General features: G+C 35.8%; 1 protein-coding gene across 1 annotated transcript in view; it reads right to left on the bottom strand.

Moving 5' to 3' along the window:
• Positions 1-299: 299 nt before the first annotated feature.
• Positions 300-21,626, bottom strand: part of LOC135214729 (uncharacterized) — a 26,021-nt gene continuing 4,694 nt past the window's right edge. Inside the window, exons 2-7 of the mRNA XM_064249067.1 lie at positions 17,578-19,843; positions 12,074-17,337; positions 9,251-9,416; positions 5,079-5,270; positions 1,450-1,556; positions 300-1,278 (exon numbers count right to left, since the gene is read on the bottom strand). Coding sequence (XP_064105137.1) covers positions 999-1,278; positions 1,450-1,556; positions 5,079-5,270; positions 9,251-9,416; positions 12,074-17,337; positions 17,578-19,110 — 7,542 coding nt within the window. The 5' untranslated portion in view covers positions 19,111-19,843 and the 3' untranslated portion in view covers positions 300-998. The remainder of the gene's footprint in view (positions 1,279-1,449; positions 1,557-5,078; positions 5,271-9,250; positions 9,417-12,073; positions 17,338-17,577; positions 19,844-21,626) is intronic.

Below are 21,626 nucleotides of genomic sequence, written 5' to 3'. Positions count from 1 at the left end.
ACTGTTTTCATGTATAAAACAATAACAATAAGCAATAAAAAAAATTCAGTGCATGTTTTCCTCTTATCATTAATTGTTTTATTTTGTCTTATGTTTTCTACGTCAGTTGAACTGACTTGAATTGAAAGAAAGTTTATTTTTGTCAGTTGAAAACTTAATTCCAACTCGTAAATCCTGAGACTCCATTAATCCATAAAAAATATGTTGCTTTGTTTAAGTACGAAGTTTCAGAATCCTGATGAACTTCTTTATCCACCAGGAAAAATTTTGATTATTTTAGGGTAAACAAACGGCATGTACTCAGTTGCAATGTTTTCTGGTTAGTAATACAAACTTGAAAAGAGATTACAAGTTCAAACCTAGAATTTTTGGTCACAAGTCCGATGACACTCGCATGCATCTTAATATTATATAACATCGCAAGCTGATATCATCTAATGCTAAGATTGTATTCAGGTATTTCTTCTCAATTGCATTACACTGTGGAATATAATATGCCTCTTCCTTCGGATATTGCCTTGTCAGATATGAATATATCAAGGCAATGGTTAAGAACCATTTACATAATTATACATTCTTTGGTTGAGTGGAATTCCTAATCCGTTCAGATTTTATTACTTTGTAAGCGTTTTCAGTAAACTTATGTATTTAGATAAAGATTATTCATACATGTGATTCATTATGAAGTTGTGAAAAAACTTATGACTACCCTAAAGTTTAACTCAACACGTCTAGTCTTGAAATACTGTAAAGAGAAGCTCTGTGCCACACAATTCATAAAGTACGTTTAACTAGAAAGAACATCTGTTAAAGGAAACCATCAAAGCATTCCAGCACAAGATTTTGATATCGCAAAAGGCATGACTAGGCAAACTTCATTAGAAAGCAATATTTCTTATAGATGCCACCAAAATACAGGTAAAGTGGCATCATGTGCTTAGAGAATATGATGAAAAATGCCGTCAGATAAAGACAACCTTGTTTAGGCTACAGATTTCTCACTTTGTATTCCACAGAGGAAAGTAGTTTTTGGCATCGTCGTAACCTTGTTGGAAATGTTTGTCTAGAACTTCACTCGTCGGAGGGAGAAGTGAGTGTATCAGTCTTGTCAGGTTGTTGTTGGTCATCCTGACGCTTTGGTTGAAAGCTGTAACCAGTGGACGTTCAGGTCCATCTGGATCCTCGGGACATATGTCAAACACTCCAGAGAAAGCATTGATGGATAAGGTGTTCGGTCCTTTCAACGGCATATTGTTGCTCATGCCTCCGTCTATATATCTGAAAAACAAGTCACCTGTGAGATTATTCCCATTGTTTTCTTTGTTACAATTCTACGGAAACATCTTACATGACCTCTGGTATTCCTCAGTGAAAGGCAGGGTTTACTTGACAAAGACCAGTGGAATTCGGGATCCCTACAGTATATACATTAGTATTAGTACTACTCACTTTCGGCCATTAAATGAAGGAACAGAGAATCCAGAAATAAAAGGCAGGAAGCAGCAGCAAAGAATAGCTCTAACCAGTTCGTCTCTCGATGAATACTCACTGACGATCTGGGGAAAGTGGAAGCAAATATTGATAAAAATCTATATCTTTGGCAAACATTTTGTACATTGATAAGACAGATTATGGCTATGTTTTAGTAATCTTGATAACTTCACATGTGTAACGAACATTCATTTGGAAATTAAATGATAATCAGTGTTTAAAAAACAATTGCAAAAATGGACAAATAACACTGTTCTTTTTGTTATTGCAGAAAACATTGTGCACCTGCTCACAACCATTTTTAGAAATACATTTTAGTATTTATTTAACCTGCTCTAATTATGTGTCAGATATGAAGGAAAGTCTTTTTCTGATCAGCATTACGAATGAGTGATATACATCCCTGTGGGGTTACCAGCGTTGCAGGATAAGAGGCGCGAGATATATAAATCTAGTAGTGCCTTTGAGGGAAAAATGTTTTCCGTCTGAAATATAAAAGATAACTCGCATACCTTTGTTCGTATTAAGATTCTTAACAATATTGATAATGCAAATTGTTCTGAAAAGTATCACCCGTGCCATCTCTTGGAAATGGCATTGAAAATCATTATAATTCTGGTCTACTCTGTGGAGGTGGCTTGTAGATTTTGCCTAAATACTTATTTATCTTACCCAAATGTAACTGGTTAACGTATCCGAAAAAACCATCTTCGCCAAAAGATAGCAGATATAAAAGTGACAGCACAAAGTTTCATTCTCACAAACAAATGTTCCCATTTGCAAACAATGATGGATTTTCTAGCTTCATCCTTCACCTCTTCTTTGGACCTTACAATATGTAACTAGTAATCACATAGGAAAATAAGTCGTGCGTGTTTGCTAACTTGAAGTCTTGTACGAGCTTTGCATTTACCTAATGCAAGATTTATCAGTCTAAATGAAGGTAATTGCTCTCTTATATCAAAACCACGTTGTGTGATATTCTTCCGACTGACCTTTCCTCAACAATATTGTATAAAGCAACAAAAATTACTTGTATTAACCTAGGTCTATGCACAGCTTTAAACACAAATCTAAAGAAGGATGACCATTACCCCTCATCCACAATCTAAGTCTGTAAGCGTAAGGGTGATGAAAAGGTAGCAGCAGCGAGTTGCTGTGGACCGGATCGTTAGTGAAACAAAACCTATTGTGCCTGGAGTTCCACAGGGTAGTATTCTTGGTCCACAGTTATTTCTAGTGTATATAAGTGGCATGGTTGTTGGCCTGGAAAACAAAATTGCTCAGTATGCCGATGATGCAACACTTGTGGGTGTAGTAAAGTCTCCACTTATGAGGAATGAAGCTGCCCTCAGCCTCAATCGGTAGGCTACATGGACCGCACCAGTGAATGGCGTAGTCGGTGGGGTATGAGGTTGAACTCCAATAAAACGAAAACACTGCTGATTAGCAGATCTCGCACAGATTTTCCACCCCATCTTCCCTTCAGGTGGATGGAACTTTGCTGAACGAGTCTGAAGCTTCAACTTTTTCGGTGTAACCTTTGACGACAAATCTAACTTTTGAGAAACATCTAATGAAAGTTCCAGCAAATGCCACAAGAAAGTTAAGTATTGTCGTAAGGCCTTATATATTTATAACAGTGATAAACTCAATATCCTGTTTTAGGTTTTTTGTACTTCCTTTACTAGGATACTGTTCTCAGGTGTGGATGTCTGCTTCTGCCAGAGATTTATCTCTTTCAGATAGAGTGGTTCGCGTTAGTAGGTTTCTGTTTCCTAATAGTAGTAGTTATGACTTGAACCATCGACGGATGGTCTCTTGTTTGTCATTTTTTGTAAGTTATATTTCAACAGAGATCTTTTACATTCACAATTGATCCCTGATTCCCTTTATTTGCCTAGAACGACTAGATTCGCTGAACAGAAGTACTTATATGCAGTAAATGTGCCTCGCTGTCGAACTTCTCATTTCCAGAGATTTTATTCTTCACACCGTTGGACTGTGGAACATTCAGCCTCCCAGAGGAAGTCTTGCAATTGGAACTTCAGAAGTTCAAGCTAAGGTGCAATACATAGCTACCCTAATAATATTCTCCTGGTATTTCAATACATTTTTATCTATTTGTTAATTTATTCCTTTTTTTTTTCTTTTTTGATAAGTGTGATCTCTTCTTTCTCTATTTCCCTTTACCTCGTCATACTTCTTCCTAATGAACATCATATTCTTTGGGAGCTTGAATTTCAAGTCATTGGCCCATGTGAATTGGCTTCAGTCCTCTGAATAATAATAATAATAATAATAATAATAATAATAATAATAATAATAATAATAATAATAATAATAATAATAATAATAATAATAATAATAATAACAATAGTAATAATAATAATAATAATAATAATATTAATATTAATAATAATAATAATAATAAAAGTAACAAAACAAATCAGCAGGCAAGACTGCATTTACAGTAAAAACAAGTTAACCAGATTAATTGTTTATATTTAAAAAAATGAAGCAGTGGTGCAATTTCCCACTACAAATGAAACCAAATAACATAGTACTTGTATCTTCTTACATAAAAAGATAGCAGTTGTAAAAATAAATAGATGCACAAATTGAACGAAATTTTGTCAATAAAACTTGGAGCACGAAGTGCGATCATAGTCCATTGGCTCAGATTTTCTATGATTGCCAAGCAGTATTTTTAAGGGCATCTTTTCCATAGAAACTGAGGCTTATCGTGAAGGATTGTAACTACCTGAACAACGCATTGAAAGTCCATTCAGATACTTTTGCTTGAAAAAAAAAAATTGAATAAGTGCACAAAATGTGTGCCGAATTAATCTTGACTTCGTACGCTAACCAAATGGATTTGCAGTTGCACATTGATAGACGCGAGAATGCGGTGGCGGCTCGTGACTAATTGTATTGGGCAACTGGATAAATTTTTTTATTCTTTACTTATTTTGTACTTTATTTGTTTATTTTTGCTTTTTTAACTTTAATTAATTTAATATATTCCAAGCGCTCTTGGGGGTTACCTGATGGCGTGTGGCCCCATGCAGCCGCTTAGTTCGTTTTTGCCTTGGGCCTCCTCTGGGCTATATCTTACATGAAGTCAGGTTACTTAGAGTAATAGTTATCTGAGTTAAAAATCTATGAAGATCTGATAATCATAAGATTCAGATTAGTATGACAGGATCGATTTAGGAGTTTTGTGTACACCAAAGGAGTTTTTGCCTTGGTGACCTCGAAAACTGTAGCCATAGCTTCGCGTAGTGGGTGTGTTAGCGCTTCTGAGGGGACAGCATTTCTGGAGTCAAAAGGATTTGTGATTCACAGAGACACTGCAGAGGAGCCTTTATACACAACTCACTCAAAATCAAATATACCTATGCATTTGGCAGTCAGGTCAAAATTGACTACGATCTCACAAACCTGGGTAACATTCACTAGAAGGTCATAGGTCAAATATCAAAGATAAGGTTGAAATTTGAGTAGTTAGGTTATAGTTCATCTTATTTTACCTTGCATGATGTATGAAGAACTCGAACAGATCTGAGACTTCTAAGCTATCTTACCTCATTAGTCAACGTTGTGGCTCGAGTGAGAGACAAGTAAAGCCTTCCAGAAGCTCTAATGTGTCCATCCTCGGGTATCATTTTCAGAAGGTTCTTGAGTAACGGCTCCTCAATCGGGAAAAATGGGTTGAAGGGACCCATGAGGTATTTCTGGGCGACGTCAGCTGTTGCCAGTATGTTCTTGCGAACATACTGAGAGAAAACTGCAGCTTAGTATTTGAAAAATATGCACTCCTTTTGTCTAATATAAAGCTCTAATTAATATATATATATAATGTATATATATATATATATATATATATATATATATATATATATATATATATATATATATATATATATATATATATTGCGAATACCACAGGAAAATGATAGGCAGAAATCCAAGCGCTTTCGTCTTTACTAAGACATTGTCTAGGAACGAATGAAATACAGTTAGAGAGAGACTTATCAGGTAAACAAAAAGATCAAGAATACCAGATGGTTAATTGTCAAAAGGGTAAAAATCAAAGAGATAACTTGCCAATCATTTTCCTTTAGTATTCGCATTATTTAATGAAGTCACGTGCATCTACTGTGATTTTTTAAACACACACACACACACAACACACCAACACATACAATTATATATATATAATTATATATATATATTAATATATAATATCTATTTACTATATTATATATAATATTATATATATATATTATCTATTAGTATATATATTATAATATATGTATGTCATATACTATATAAATACTATATAATATAATAGATATATGTATAAATACTAAATTAGATATATATATTAGGATATATGTATATCTATATATACTTATATATTATATCCATATATATATATTATATATTATATATATAGATATTCGATAATTATATTGATAATATATAATACATATATATATACTAAATATATACTATATTATATATATCATAGATAGCTATATATCAGATATATATAATATAAGCATATAATACATATATATATAGCATCATCTATATATATATATTATTTTATATATATACCTCTATATATATATATAATTAATATATTATTATATATCTTTAATTTTATTAATATATTATTAGATATAGAAGTATATATTATATATATATATATATAATATTAATATCTAGATTAGATAATAATATATTCTATATATCTATATATACATATATATATATTTGTTAGGACAATACACCGTATCTATATACTTCTGGTAATGTTACACAAATTTATAGTTCACAGTTCGAAGGAGCGGAACGAGTGTAGCAAACATCGGAGACAATGGACTACACATCTGTTCAGAGGTCGTCCCGTCGTTCTGCAGATTACCCGAGGAAACTGATCTAAGAACATGACGTAAGTAGCATTGACAATGAAACTACATTAAATAAAATAAAGATGCACCGGTCGATATATTACTCCGACTATGATTCATTGGAGCTAGATAAGAAGCCGTTAAGTTGTATTTAGTGTTACATAACTCGACCACTTTGGCAAAATTTTATAATACGATATTTTTTAATACATGAGATATTATGGAAATTGTAAATCACGCGAAGTTCCATTTCATTAACGAAGTGGGTATTTTGCCGTGTTGCTGCAGGCTGTGCGAAGTTGATGTATTGCCGTGGGACAAATTTTAACGTTTTTGTTGTGAACTTTACGATGTATTTTTCGCGTTTTCGTATAGTTGTTTTTATATACTACTAATATATATTGCATGGTGTAATATATTTTACATAAATAGTATAAGTTTTGTAAAATATAATAGTGCATTATGTAATATTTTTAGATTCAGGACCTTTATTTCAGCCCTTATTATGACGTCATGATATCTTGAGTGTAGTACCAATTCCTGATAAATGGTCATACCCAAGTCAACTTTCTTGCAGAATGTGGTAACACTCATATGTAAACATTGCATTCTAAGAAGTTTACCAGTTATTCATGTTATTATTATGATCATAATGCTCGCATAATAACTTGATTACTTCACATTTTGCGGTGTCCACCACTCTCGAATGTTTGTGGCAGGCAGCCAGATGTACAATAAGGCTGGACAGTGGACTGTGGAAAGTTGTTCCAGCACCACAGTTTCGTTACTTTGATGGAGTCAATTGCTGTAAACAACCATTCTCACGAATTTTAAGCGGTATTTTGAGTGAATTAGGAACAAAATGTGTATAATTACAATCAAATAAGCACTGTGGAGTTGCAGTTGTGATGTCAGTAAGGATAAAACCACGGATTACAAGGTAAGAACCCATTTCAGTTCAACCACATGACCCCCAAGAATTCCATGTCTCATACTTTCACTAGTATATAAGCCACAAAATGTTGTTTTATTGTGCTAATTACTACTAAAATCTTGAGCAATATCGATAAACATTACATATATATATATATATATATATATATATATATTATATATATATATATATATAAATGCAAGTAGTGTTCAGCACACCGTTACATGGGCCCTGGGAAGGAAGTGTCAAAACGCGGCGAAGGGTGCATCGTTACTTGGTGGGACGCCATATTGGATTCAAAACTGACTTCAATAGTCATTTTAAGAAGACTTCACATGCTTATTATAGTTCGTATAGCAGTTTCCTATAGGTATCTCATTTTGTTTATGAAAGTTCAGTATTTTGAAAGGTTTGCTGAAGTGTTTAATTTTGTTGTTGTTTAACCAATTAAATATCGAGTCAAATACGTAGCTTGCCGTGACACGGAATACCTAATATTCATTTCGTATAGCCTGCCGTGACACGGAAAAATATCCACTTCTTATACCCTGCCATGACACGGCAAAATATCCACTTCGTATAGCCTGCCATGACACGGCAAAATATCCACTGTTTTTTATTAACTCCCTGTTCACTACTTGAATGACGAAAGATTAAGTTCATAAGACTAGCCTAATCTTGTGTTCTGGGTAGATCTAAGTAATTGCTCCACGTCTGGTATTTCCTTGGAAATTGACTTATCTCTACAGTATATTGGTTGTTTATTATGAATGTAATGTTCTCGGTAAGCTGTAATAAACTCCCCACGGCGAAATACATTCGACCCCTCAATCCCTGGTGGCTTTTGTATTCGCGGGACCGTTCACTGCAGTCCGTCCGTGCAGAGTTGCTACTTAGAAATGCCCTTTCTCTCATTATTTACCCGTTTTCTTTATCCTACTGGCAGGGCAGACTTTAATTCTTGTCATCACTAAAACTCATTCCTATTCACTCACTTTTTACTAAAGCCTGAATCAGTCTGATAACTTTTATTTGTTTTGCCATTCAAGTATGCTTTTAAACATTCTTATGGGGTTGGGTGTGGTGCGTGAAATAAGAAATATTATCATGACAAAGATTATAATGTGACCAAGAGCATTCAATTCTCTTGTCGTCTCCGATTTCTTAGGCGTCCTCTGTTTGTCTCCGCCACAAATGAAGCGACCTCCGTTTCATTCAGTTTATGTAACTGGCCGTATTCTCTCTCATCCAAGCTCAGAATTGAATTTTTTTCTTTTTGTTTGGTTGTAAGGTGTTTTTAAGTTGCTAGGAACCAGTGGTTATTCAGCAACAGGACCAACGGCTTTACGTGACTCCGAACCACGTCGAGAGTGAACTTCTATCACCAGAAATACACATCTCTTTTGTTCTGAGCTGTTCCTTTACATTTACGTTGGAGTCGCCTTTGGCCTGTATTCTTATGGAATATTTCCATCAAGGATGTGGTGGACTTACGACGCCATTCTTCTTCCCAAGAATTTATCAACAGCTTTCTGACACCTATTAATGGCCTAGGACCAAGCTTCGCACTATGCAGAGGAGAAGTTTATCAATATTATGTAGACGTGCTGAACGGTACTTGAACAGCCTTGTCTAGGTTCTTTCTATCCTCTTGGTTATCGGTTTTATAATCTAATGTTATCTTTACTATTACGGTCTACTAAATTAATCAATTTGCTTTCACTGACAAATTCCTACTTTCTTTTATTACTGGGGTGTACTAATAAAATATTCATAACTATCCTGACTGACCCTCACCCAAAGAAAGAACGTCAATATGTCAATATATAAAGTCAATAACTATCCTGACTGACCCTCACCCAAAGAAAGAACGTCAATATATAGAGTCAATAATATACTGTACCTCAAGTGGAACGTCACAGGCTAGACAGGCGGCTATCAAGGAACCAACCGACGATCCTGCAAGACGTCCTTGCAAGAGGTGAGGCGCACGTTCTTGGAGGTACGTTGCTGCGCCCACCAGGTAGCCTCCGAGAAACCCACATCCACAGAATGTCACTGTCGTTATGCTGCGGTAGTATACATACCTATGAGAAGATGCATATACACACACACACACACATGCGTGCTCCTACGCTCACGCAGTTAAATAACAAAAATATATAAACGATTTTGTTGATTTTAGAATAAAGTGTTAGGAAGGATATTAGGTTGAGATGAAAGAGCAGAGTGAAAACTTGCATATGAGGGATGTTACGAAGATGGAGAATGTGGGCTTGTTCTTTGTACCACCCTTTGGAGGATAGTCTTTGATAGTGTCAGCTCTAGTTCATCTGGCGCTACAAGAGTTGGAAGACACTGGCCTACATGGAAGCGTGCTGTTATACGGGAGGGTCGAGATAAGAAAAAAAATTTTGGAAGCTACGACAAATGAAAAATATGAGTTGCAGAATTTCAGATGCCCTTCGCGTTGCATGGATTTGGAGGCGATGTTATTAAAACAAAAAATGCACATCTGTGTCCATATCCATCAAGATCATCATAGTGACAATGAATACAGATCGTTCCTTGCATGATTTGTTTTATGGGAAAGGGGAATATAAAATTAACAAACGTGCTAACACAGCCATTACTTCTAATGAAACATGTTTAAAAGACAGTTCTATTCTCTAATATCATTGTTATTATTTAGAATAAGTTTATAATCTGAGGGAACAACCTGATAGGGATTAATCTAGGCAAACAAGTTTAATGTCACAGAATATGCATCTATAAAAATAATGAAAGAACAAATGATATAAAAATCGGTGTAAAACAGGAAACATTAAATCAAAATTAACAAATAAAACTAAACATCAGGATAAAACAGAGCCAAGACATGTATGCTTCCAGGCACTCCAACAATGAGGAAACTAAAGCTCAGGCTGTAGGAAGTCTACGATGACTAAGCATCCAAAAGCAATAGTATTGGTACTCCAGTTAGTTAAGCAAAACATAAATGAAAGGAGGTGATCCTGAACATACACGCTAGAGATGAATTGGATGTCTGAAAATGGGATCTGCGGATGTGAATAGCAATTTTTTTACATTTGCTGATGTGAATGCAGATATCAATATTTTAAATAGCGGATGTAGATGCGGATATTTGATGACCATATCCTCGCAGATGCGGATACTTTGATCATCTAAATAATTTAGATATAATCAGTTGTTAAAAGACAATTTTCCGCGAAATAATTCAAAATTATGTATTACTACATAATATTTGATGTACTAATTGGAAGTAGAAACGTAAGTGATACTCATGTATGTGTGTATACTTTCATACAAACAGTAACAGCGATACACGAATGTTTTAGATGTCTTAGCACAAGGTTGTTTCGTGCTCAATGCATGATAAGGGTAACAAAACTCAAAGCCATTCTTTGCTGTAAATGATGTGAAATTACTGAAGCATGTGCTTTAAAATGAGTATGCTATAATAGAGCTACTTATTAAGTATATGCTGTATAAAATGTGTATCATGTATTCTGTATAATAAAACAAAAAAGCCAAATTTAGCAAAAAAAAAACTAAATCTACTTTTAGCTACAATGTATGAGTATGAACTATTGAACAATGAACAAGGGGTGATGTCCTCATATCTGCCTTCTCAAACTGTGGATGCGGGTTTTGCTCGCAATGTTAATGCGGATGCGGATGTTAAGAAATTGTCAATGCAGATGCAGATTTATAAAAAATGCTGATAATCCGCGGATGTGGATATCCAATACATCTCTAATACAAGCTTATCAAACGAAACCATGGTCAGTCCTCTCATGGTATAATTTTTTTCCACACTTTTGTATCCGTAAACTTAGCTAATGCCTCATTCATTTTCTTTTTCATGCTTCTCAACAGTTCAATTGCTGCTGGAACAGCAAGTTATCCTCAACTTGATCGTCATATAAGTAATATTTATAATTATGTATCCTTAACCATTTAATGCTCTCTAATTGCACTTCCTTATATTCTGCATTATTAAGCAATCTGTTAAATTCTTTTTTTGCACTTTTCTGTATATATTATAACATATTTCCATATTGTTTTCTTCACTTGCATTTATTTCTGAGATACCCAAATACCAACTACTCAGTTTCCGTCTGTCACCTATATATTCATAACATCAGATGAAATCAATAATCTTTTAAAACATTTCTCAGTCTCGGGTCATAAGGTCATTATTTTCTCTGCTATGACTGTATACATGATAAAGTCCTGGACCAAATTCCCTCTGCTTCTTTATATACTCTAACAGTATTCTGACCTCACAATATCCCACCTACTCCTAGCCTAACATAACCTTACCAAACCAGATACAGCCACCTTTTTCTTATTCCCAATCTTTCATTCACTCTTGAATTCCAGTGTAACTGTCTAAGTTTACTAAACCTGGACACAAATAGTGACTCAAGATGGTTGCTACCTCCTCAGGTAACAGTATTCAGGTATAATCCCATACTACTGCTGAAGTCTATATTTGCATAGTTGCTCATAATGTCAAGCGTGGGAAACAATATTCACATACTTTATCCATTCATGTATACATTCATGCTTCCATACACTTTCACAAATATTTTTCCGGTGTAACCTCATAAAGAGAAACTGATGTGCTCTAAAATCATTTTCATTCCACTAAAGGGCAAGAAAATTAGGAGCATGTTGAACTGAGTGTTTTTCATCTTACCTGTCAAGAGGTTTCCTTTTCTTCTGGTTTTGTAGGGCATCTGCTGTTGTCCATCCTCCCTTTCTGTCCAATGTAGTTAATGCAGACATTTGAGTTATACCAGGTGTCGAGAATCCTGTAATATTTTTGTATTTTTGAGAGATTTCATTCCATTCGGTATCATTAATTGATGATTCAAGTGTAACGTCGGGTATAAATGTTGCACATAATTCATGCTCCTTCCCTCCAAGTTCAGGGAGTGTAAGGAGTGTTATGATATGGCCATATAAAGCTTCGTACAGATCTGGTGTTTCTTTTTCATCTTTATACTTATTCATGACAAGAATTTCCTTCTGCTGCATTGTCATCTTGTAATTTTGGACCTGATTTCCATTTATTATAATTGTTGACTGACTGTCTGATTCTATTTCGTTCAATGCTAGCTCAAAGTTCAATTCTGATCCACTTTCAGAATCAGATACATAGTCGGTTATCTCAGGTGTTTCTTCACTGAATGATCTTTGAATATAGTGGTGTAATATGACATCTGAAGTTTCACTTGGGACACTGTCACGTACTTTATATTTGTCATACTTGATGTCATTAGGTTCTGTATCACTCTCAGAACTAAATTGTGAAACATTATTTACTTCTTGTGTATGTGAGCTTTTCCTGGAATCAATAGTTTTTTCTTGTAAAGCAGGAATTTCATGCACTTCCTGGGATAATCTTTGAGGTATCTGGCCTCCCCCGGAAGGAATGGAATCCCTGTGATGTTTTGTACCATCTTCAAAAGACATAGATCCTTTACGTGATATGTGTCCATCTTCAGCTGATACTGACCCTCTCTGAGATCTGCGCCCATCTCTAGATGATATTGAACTCTTTCTTGAACTAATAGCTTCCTGTTCAACAAACTCTGAATCTCTTTGTGACCTTTGATGTTCATCAGCTGAAGATCTGTGGTAACTTTGGAATGAAGCATTAGAAGATCTTCGACTTCCTTGAGGTGATTCATAAGTCTGACTATCTTTATGCTCTTCAACCGTAATAGAAGGTATGGTAGTGCCTGCTTCATTTTCAGATGCATTGCTGAATCGCCTTGCAATAAATCCTAAAACCTCCATTCCAATTGACTTTCGTCTTGGTTCTCCTTGAGTCTCTTCTTTTAAACTGTCATTTATCTCATCTTGGGTGTCATTCATAATAGAACTCTTTCGAGATCTATCGCGAGATTTTTCTTGCTCTTCTTCATAGAATGAATTTCTGTGAGATCTTTGTCCATCTTGAATTGTTACCGATCCACTGCGAGATCTTTGGCCTTCATCAACTGATGTTGACCCCTGGCGAGATCTATAGTTTCTTTCACTTGATATTGATCCTCTAGGAGAGATTCTACCATCAATAGAACTCTTTCGAGATGTATCGCGAGATTTGGCTTGCTCTTCTTCATAGAATGAATTTCTGTGAGATCTCTTTCCATCTTGAATTGTTACCGATCCACTGCGAGATCTTTGGCCTTCATCAACTGATGTTGACCCCTGGCGAGATCTGTAGTTTCTTTCACTTGATACTGATCCTCTAGGAGAGATTCTAGCATCATCAAATAATCCAGAACCTCGATTAGGTGTGTGACTTTCATGTAATGATATTGATCCTCTCGGAGATCTATGGCTAACATTCTCTGATATGGACCCTCTGTGAGATCTTGCATCTTCTGCTGCCATTGAATTTTTGCGAGATCTTTTACCTTCATCAACTAAGATTGAATAATCTTCATCTTTTATAGAGCTTCTACGAGACCTGTTGATATCTTCATTTATTAATGAATTTCTTTGAGATTTTCGACCATACTCATCTGTCACTGACCCCCTCTTTGACGTTTGGCTTTCTTCTATTGAAAATGATCCTCTTGGTGATCGCCAATCATCATTAGTTGATACAGACCCTTTACGAGAAGACTGACCCTCTCTCAATATTGATGATTCATTGTGATATCCTTCACCTTCTTCTGCTGATATTGATTCTCTATGCGACCTATGGCCATCATGTACTATTGAACCTTTGGAAGACCTTCTGCCACTATCAGATACCATGGATCCTTTACGTGATAGTTGACTATCTTCAGCTGATACTGACCCTCTCTGAGATCTGCGCCCATCTTTAGTCGATATTGAACTCTTCCGTGAATTAACAGGCTCCTCATCAACTAACTGTGAATCGTTTTGATATTCATCAACTGAAGATCTGTGATAACTTGAAAATGAAGATCTTCGACTTCCTTGAGGTGATTCATAAGTCTGACTATCTTTATGCTCTTCAACTGTAATAGAAGGTATGGTAGTGCCCGCTTCATTTTCAGATGCATTGCTAAATCGCCTTGCAATAAATCCTAAAACCTCCATTCCAATTGACTTTCGTCTTGGTTCTCCTTGAGTCTCTTCTTTTAAACTGTCATTTATCTCATCTTGGGTGTCATTCATAATAGAACTCTTTCGAGATCTATCGCGAGATTTTTCTTGCTCTTCTTCATAGAATGAATTTCTGTGAGATCTTTGTCCATCTTGAATTGTTACCGATCCACTGCGAGATCTTTGGCCTTCATCAACTGATGTTGACCCCTGGCGAGATCTGTAGTTTCTTTCACTTGATACTGATCCTCTAGGAGAGATTCTAGCATCATCAAATAATCCAGAACCTCGATTAGGTGTGTGACTTTCATGTAATGATATTGATCCTCTCGGAGATCTATGGCTAACATTCTCTGATATGGACCCTCTGTGAGATCTTGCATCTTCTGCTGCCATTGAATTTTTGCGAGATCTTTTACCTTCATCAACTAAGATTGAATAATCTTCATCTTTTATAGAGCTTCTACGAGATCTGTTGATATCTTCATTTATTAATGAATTTCTTTGAGATTTTCGACCATACTCATCTGTCACTGACCCCCTCTTTGACGTTTGGCTTTCTTCTATTGAAAATGATCCTCTTGGTGATCGCCAATCATCATTAGTTGATACAGACCCTTTACGAGAAGACTGACCCTCTCTCAATATTGATGATTCATTGTGATATCCTTCACCTTCTTCTGCTGATATTGATTCTCTATGCGACCTATGGCCATCATGTACTATTGAACCTTTGGAAGACCTTCTGCCACTATCAGATACCATGGATGCTTTACGTGATAGTTGACTATCTTCAGCTGATACTGACCCTCTCTGAGATCTGCGCCCATCTTTAGTCGATATTGAACTCTTCCGTGAATTAACAGGCTCCTCATCAACTAACTGTGAATCGTTTTGATATTCATCAACTGAAGATCTGTGATAATTTGAGAATGAAGATCTTCGACTTCCTTGAGGTGATTCATAAGTCTGACTATCTTTATGCTCTTCAACTGTAATAGAAGGTATGGTAGTGCCCGCTTCATTCTCAGATGCATTGCTAAATCGCCTTGCAATAAATCCTAAAACCTCCATTCCAATTGACTTTCGTCTTGGCTCTTCATGAGTCTCTTCTTTTAAACTGTCATTCATCTCATCTTGGGTGTCATTCATAATAGAACTCTTTCGAGATCTGTCGTGAGATTTGGCTTGCTCTTCTTCATAGAATGAATTTCTGTGAGATCTTTGTCCATCTTGAATTGTTACCGATCCACTGCGAGATCTTTGGCCTTCATCAACTGATGTTGACCCCTGGCGAGATCTGTAGTTTCTTTCATTGGATATTGATCCTCTAGGAGAGATTCTACCATCAATAGAACCCTTTCGAGAACTATCGCGAGATTTGGCTTGCTCTTCTTCATAGAATGAATTTCTGTGAGATCTTTGTCCATCTTGAATTGTTACCGATCCACTGCGAGATCTTTGGCCTTCATCGACTGATGTTGACCCCTGGCGAGATCTGTAGTTTCTTTCACTGGATATTGATCCTCTAGGAGAGATTCTAGCATCATTAAATAATCCAGAACCTCGATTAGGTGTGTGACTTTCATGTAATGATATAGATCCTCTTGGAGATCTATGGCTAACACTGTCTGATATGGACCCTCGGTGAGATCTCTCATCTTCCATTACCGCTGAATTCTTGCGAGACCTTTGGCCATCATCAACCAATTTTGATCCAGCGTGAGATACTGAGTCGTCATTATCATTTATAGAACTCCTACGAGATCTGTTGCCATCCTCATTTATTAATGAATTCCTTTGCGATTTGCGATCAAATTCTAAAGATACCGATCCTCTTTCAAATGCTATTGATCCTCGTTGTGATCTATGACCATCTTCAGCTGATGCTGAACTTCTTCTTGACCTGCTTGTCTCAGTAACATAATCTATCTCTTTTTGTGTCCCATATTGGTCATCAGCTGTTACCGAGCCTCTTGATAACCTGTGATTATTGTGGACTGATGATCTAGAAGATCTTCGACTACCTTTATCAGATAGTGATCTTCGATTGTCCTCGTTATACATCTGAACTGTCATTGATTGCATTTTCTCAGTTTCTTCAAGATCCCCTACATCTTCAGGATTGATACTTGATCTCCTTGATTGATGATCTGGAATTGGCTCACTACTGAATTTTCGAACCATAAAGTCCAAGGCTTCCATGGTAACTGACTTACGCCGTTGGTCATACTGTACAATCTCTTCAGTACCAAGGTTATCATGATTTGGTGATATGGATTCTTGTGGGGAGCAACTGAGAGCTTCATGAGGTGTAGATCCTTGTGACAGCTTCCGATCAATAACTGAGGATTTTCTTGATGCACTTTTACTGTCATTATTGTATATTGATGATGTTTGAGACTTATAATCCCCTTCTTGAAACTCCTGCTCGTCAGTCTTTTGGAATGTTTGATTTTCATTATCTGTTTCAAGTGCATTACTTATCCTCCTGGTAAGAAACCCTAATACTTCTAAAGCTATTGATTTTCTTCTTTGATTCACCTCTATATTAGAGTCTGTTGTTAAATAGTTTGAAGGCTCTTCAGTGCTTGTTTCATTTATTTGCATTCTATCCCCTTGACTACTTATTAATCCTGATGATTTTAAAGAGCCTTCTTCTGAAAAGGAATTCTTCCTTGAGGATTTTTGTACATTATCCAGAGAAAAAGAATTTCTGTTTGAGTGGCTGATTGTTGAATCAGATATGTCTCTTTCACTGTAAGTTAAAGGATCATTACTGAGCCTTCGACTGATAAACTCCGATTCTTCCATGGCTATTGAGTTTTGATGTTCTAAGAGTTGTTTTCTGTTAATGTCTTGATCTCCATCAACCTGCAAATAAGAATATGATGCTTGTTCATTACTTGTACTATCAAACCTACAAGTACTCTCATCTAAATTTGTTTGAGTAGATATATGAGAAATTTTTCCTGATGATAAATCTATAGGAATGTAAATAGCATCACTGAGGGATGAATTTTCAAACAATTTTTGCTTCTCTAAATAAGAAAATGTGCTGCTTAATATACTTTTCTCTTCATTGCATTTGGTATCCTGCTGGTACTCACTAACCTTTTCTACTGGCCTTGACTCTCTGGATACAAGATGCCTCTCTTTACTTGTAGCAGAGCTCTTGCTTGATCTTCTGGAATCAGGGAAATTCATATTTTCTGACTCGAATTCTTCTTGGTATTCTCCTCTTTCTGATTTGAAGTCTGAATGCTCTTGCTCAAAATTGTTTTTGGTAAGGTCACTGAAAGATATAGCGTCATTTTTCTCTTCTCCCATAGCAGATTCCTCTTCAAGTCTAGCTATTTCTTCTTGAACTGATGAACTTAACTTCAGTGCTTCACTTTGGTGAAGGAAATAAGGTTCAAGTTCTGATATTGACTTCCTGTACTTGAGATATGGTTTAACTGACCTAAAGTATTGTTCTTCTGTATCAGAAAATCCTCCATCTGAGTCAGGTGGCTGTATTTCAATTTCTGGTGTATTTCTATATTCATTTGTTGATACTCTTTCATTTTCTTTTATTGACTTCCTCCGTTCCATTTCCAATATTTTTTTCTTAATTGATATACCCTTCTCAGGACTCAAAACTTCAGCTCGCATTACTATCTCATTATCACCTTCAGAACTATCGGTTTTAATTGACTTGCGACGCAAATTTTCATCACTATCTGCTCTTGAACGTCTTCTGGAAGGAATTATTGTTTGGTCTTGCATTGATCCACGTCTCTCAAAACTGAGTATTTCGTTTCTTATCGACCTACGTCGTTGAAGTGCTTGTATCTCATCTTTAGTCTCTGGGAGATAGTCAGGATTTGCTCTTTCATCTCCTGACAAGTAACGTCGTTCAAGTTCTAATACCTCTGCTCTGATTGATCGCCTGCGTTCTACAGTTGGTATTTCTTCTATGAGTGACTTTCTTCTCTCTGTGGCTGTGTCATCTGATTTCAGTATTTGATTTTCTGTCCCTAAATTAGTTTCAAAAACTGAAATACGGGCTTGCATTGCAGGGGTTAATTCAACAATAGACTTTCTTGGCTGCATAAAAGGAGCCAGATCAGTGACAGATTTGCGCCTTTGTTTATCAGCAGGAATTTCACTTGACAGAAAGCCTGATTTCTTGTCAGGTTGCTTATTATGAATATAGTTTTGTGGAAGCTCGTCGCCTTCCTCAGTAGTTGCTTTAAAGTAGTTTGATCTGCTGACTGAGTGATTAGAATTAGATTTAGATCGCGCATTTTTGGAAGGATCAACATTTGGGATCACCATATAATTATTAAGATCCGGAAGGTCCATGATGGAGGAGAAGGCATTTTCTTGTTCACTGTTGTAAAGATTATCGTCATAAAAAATTGGGTTTTGTGATTCTTCAAAAAAATTGCCTTCTATGCTATCTAATTGTGACTGAGGTGTGGAATCCACATCTGTTTCTGAGCTTGCACTAGAATTTTCTGAGTAATTAGCGTCTGTGTCTTCATCAGGCACATGGATCTGAATGTCAGGAATAGCATAATGTAGATGGGAACTTTGTAACGAGTTCTTACTTCTTCTTTGTGTATTGGTCTCAGACATATATTCTCTTCCAGAAAAAGACATCTCTCTCGAATCCGTTTGATCTGTGTGCTTGCTTCTTTGTAGTCTAATTGCAATAATTGATTAGATTCTGAAATCTCAAGGAACCGTTTTGATTATTTTGTATTGCTTTAGAATTTTTAGTATGAAAATAAAACGGCTCTTTCTCGTCACTTCCCAAAGTGATGTCTTCAGATTAGCTAATTACAGAGCTAGTGCCACCATCTTTACTGTCCTTTCCTTAATTGGCAACCTGATGGTTGGAGCTGAAAGATCGGGGAAAGCTAATATTTCCTTTTTATGTTAGAACGACGTCTTACAGTAATGGATTCCCTTTGTTGAAAAGTATTTATACATTGATTATGAATGGGATCTAATCATACGCTGGTCTTCTTCAGATACAATTTTTTTCTATCTTTGCTTTCATTGATCTGAACCAAACTTAGCTTCCTGGTTTGTGGGTGTCATGTCGGGTTTGTGGCACTATATTCTCTGTGAAGTGGTTAGTATCTGTACCAACAAAACTAACTGTCGATTCCTCAGTAGGTGAGAGAAATGTATATCATGAAAAAACTTGGAGACTTGACGTCCTTCTCTGCTTGCACTATTTATGAAGACTTATTTAGTGACATTAAATGATAGTATCCTTTCCTGAGAATGAGACACCTGATCTCAAGCTGCAGAAGGTAGACGGTCTTTGTTCATCTTGAGCGCAATATCTCCGCCTTACTTGTCGGCATTTACATACACAGCCCGTCTGAAACACAGAAACAGAAGAATATGTAACAATGTTTCGGTGATGACTGAACCATAAGCAACTATTCTGGTATATTCAGCACTGTGTATGCCTACGGAGTGTGTGTTGTATTTCTTATTACGTTTTGAGTTTGAATTTTGTTTCACTCAATTGGTACTATGTCGAAAACTGTGCCATGTCCAGACGGTAAAGTTATTTCTTGATGATCATTTCCTCATTTCATTTTTCTGTAAATTGCTTGTGGTGTTACTTGTCCTTTGTGCATAACTAGTTTATCCCTTGTGAGGGGTGTAAATACGCATGTTTCAGTAGCGAAGAAAATCTCTTGTGGTTTGCCATGAACTTAGATCTGTTTATTTTGTTTATGCTATTTTTCAAAATATTCCCAATGTTAAGGTTTGTTAGAATTATTTAAAGATTTTCATAGTCCACATTGATTTAGAAAATATTATAAAACGAAAAGAAAGGATCAGAAAATAGTCACAGAAGTATACAATAAAGTAATAAAGCAATAAAACTGTAAAGCTTAAAAAAAATACAAAGACATACTTTTTAGCATAGCAGATTGGTTATTTTTTGGTACATTTATTTAGAGCTTAAGTATTGAGGTATTGAATATTCAGATAAAATAAGATCAAATTAAATCAAGCATATTTTATATATCTTCCTAATTTTACGATACTATCATATCATAAAGTAAAAATACATAGAATCAGTCAGTTGTAATTTAAACTGAATAATTCTCTTAGAACTGGAAAGGAAATCACAAGTGAAAACATCGAACGTTTCTGAATAAATGATAAATGAGATGCATGCTGTAGCGGTCTTGTGCACATTCTCTCTCCATCAAAACCTGACATTGTCCTTTAAAGTAATAATAATTATCATACATTTCTGCAGTACCTGCTTGCTTTGAGTATTTTTATTTTTCAATTTCACTTTTCATCATAAATACAATTTGATGAATAGTTAACATTCAATTAAATATTCAGAAAGAAGAAAAGAGGCAAAACGGTAAATAAGGGGGATTTAGAACATAACATTCATTCTTGATGACTGCCCTAAATTCCCTAAAAGCTTCCAAGATTTAGAATCAGGATAAGCATGGCCGAAAAGCCAGGATTCAATACACACCTGAATGGTAAGGAGCTCCACTACTTGACCAGTAACTTTAAGACAGTAAGGTCATGTCTTATGACCTGTCTCCACCATTTCACAAGCAGTATATACCTGCTATGACCCTTCAAGCACAGGATGACTCTGAAGTCCGCCCTGACAAATCCCCAATAAGGACCTACATGTCTGTAAAGTTGTCAGTGAAAAGAAAGAGGAAACCCTCCAATTAGATTGACCATTGCTAATTGATGTGAATGGAGAAGCACTCCAAGGGAAGGCTTGACTTGGGATACGCTACAGACCTTATTAATGTGATGTCCAATCTATTGAATTGTTAAGTGCTACCTGATAAGTTAAGGTTATTGGGCTATGCTCCTGTTCCTCAGCCATGTATTGGCATACTCACCATGCTGAGTAATCTAGCTTTGGCCTTGGAGACATTATATGTACCATTGGCTCATTTCAGGGCATTAGAATAGTGCCCTTAATAGCATTTACACTGCCCACTATTCATTGCAGTATCATGCCATAATTAGCTCATTGTCAACTGAATTAAAGGTTAATCAAATCATAATTTTGATCATCACAAATACTTAGATTCATAGGAAAATGAAGTAACTTCACACCTTTGTATGAGCACTCTAACTCTTGTTGTTCTTCTGTAACA

This window comes from Macrobrachium nipponense, chromosome 46 (assembly GCF_015104395.2).
Source record: "Macrobrachium nipponense isolate FS-2020 chromosome 46, ASM1510439v2, whole genome shotgun sequence".
Taxonomy (NCBI): Eukaryota; Metazoa; Arthropoda; class Malacostraca; order Decapoda; family Palaemonidae; genus Macrobrachium; species Macrobrachium nipponense.
This window is presented reverse-complemented; position numbering and strand designations above follow the sequence as displayed.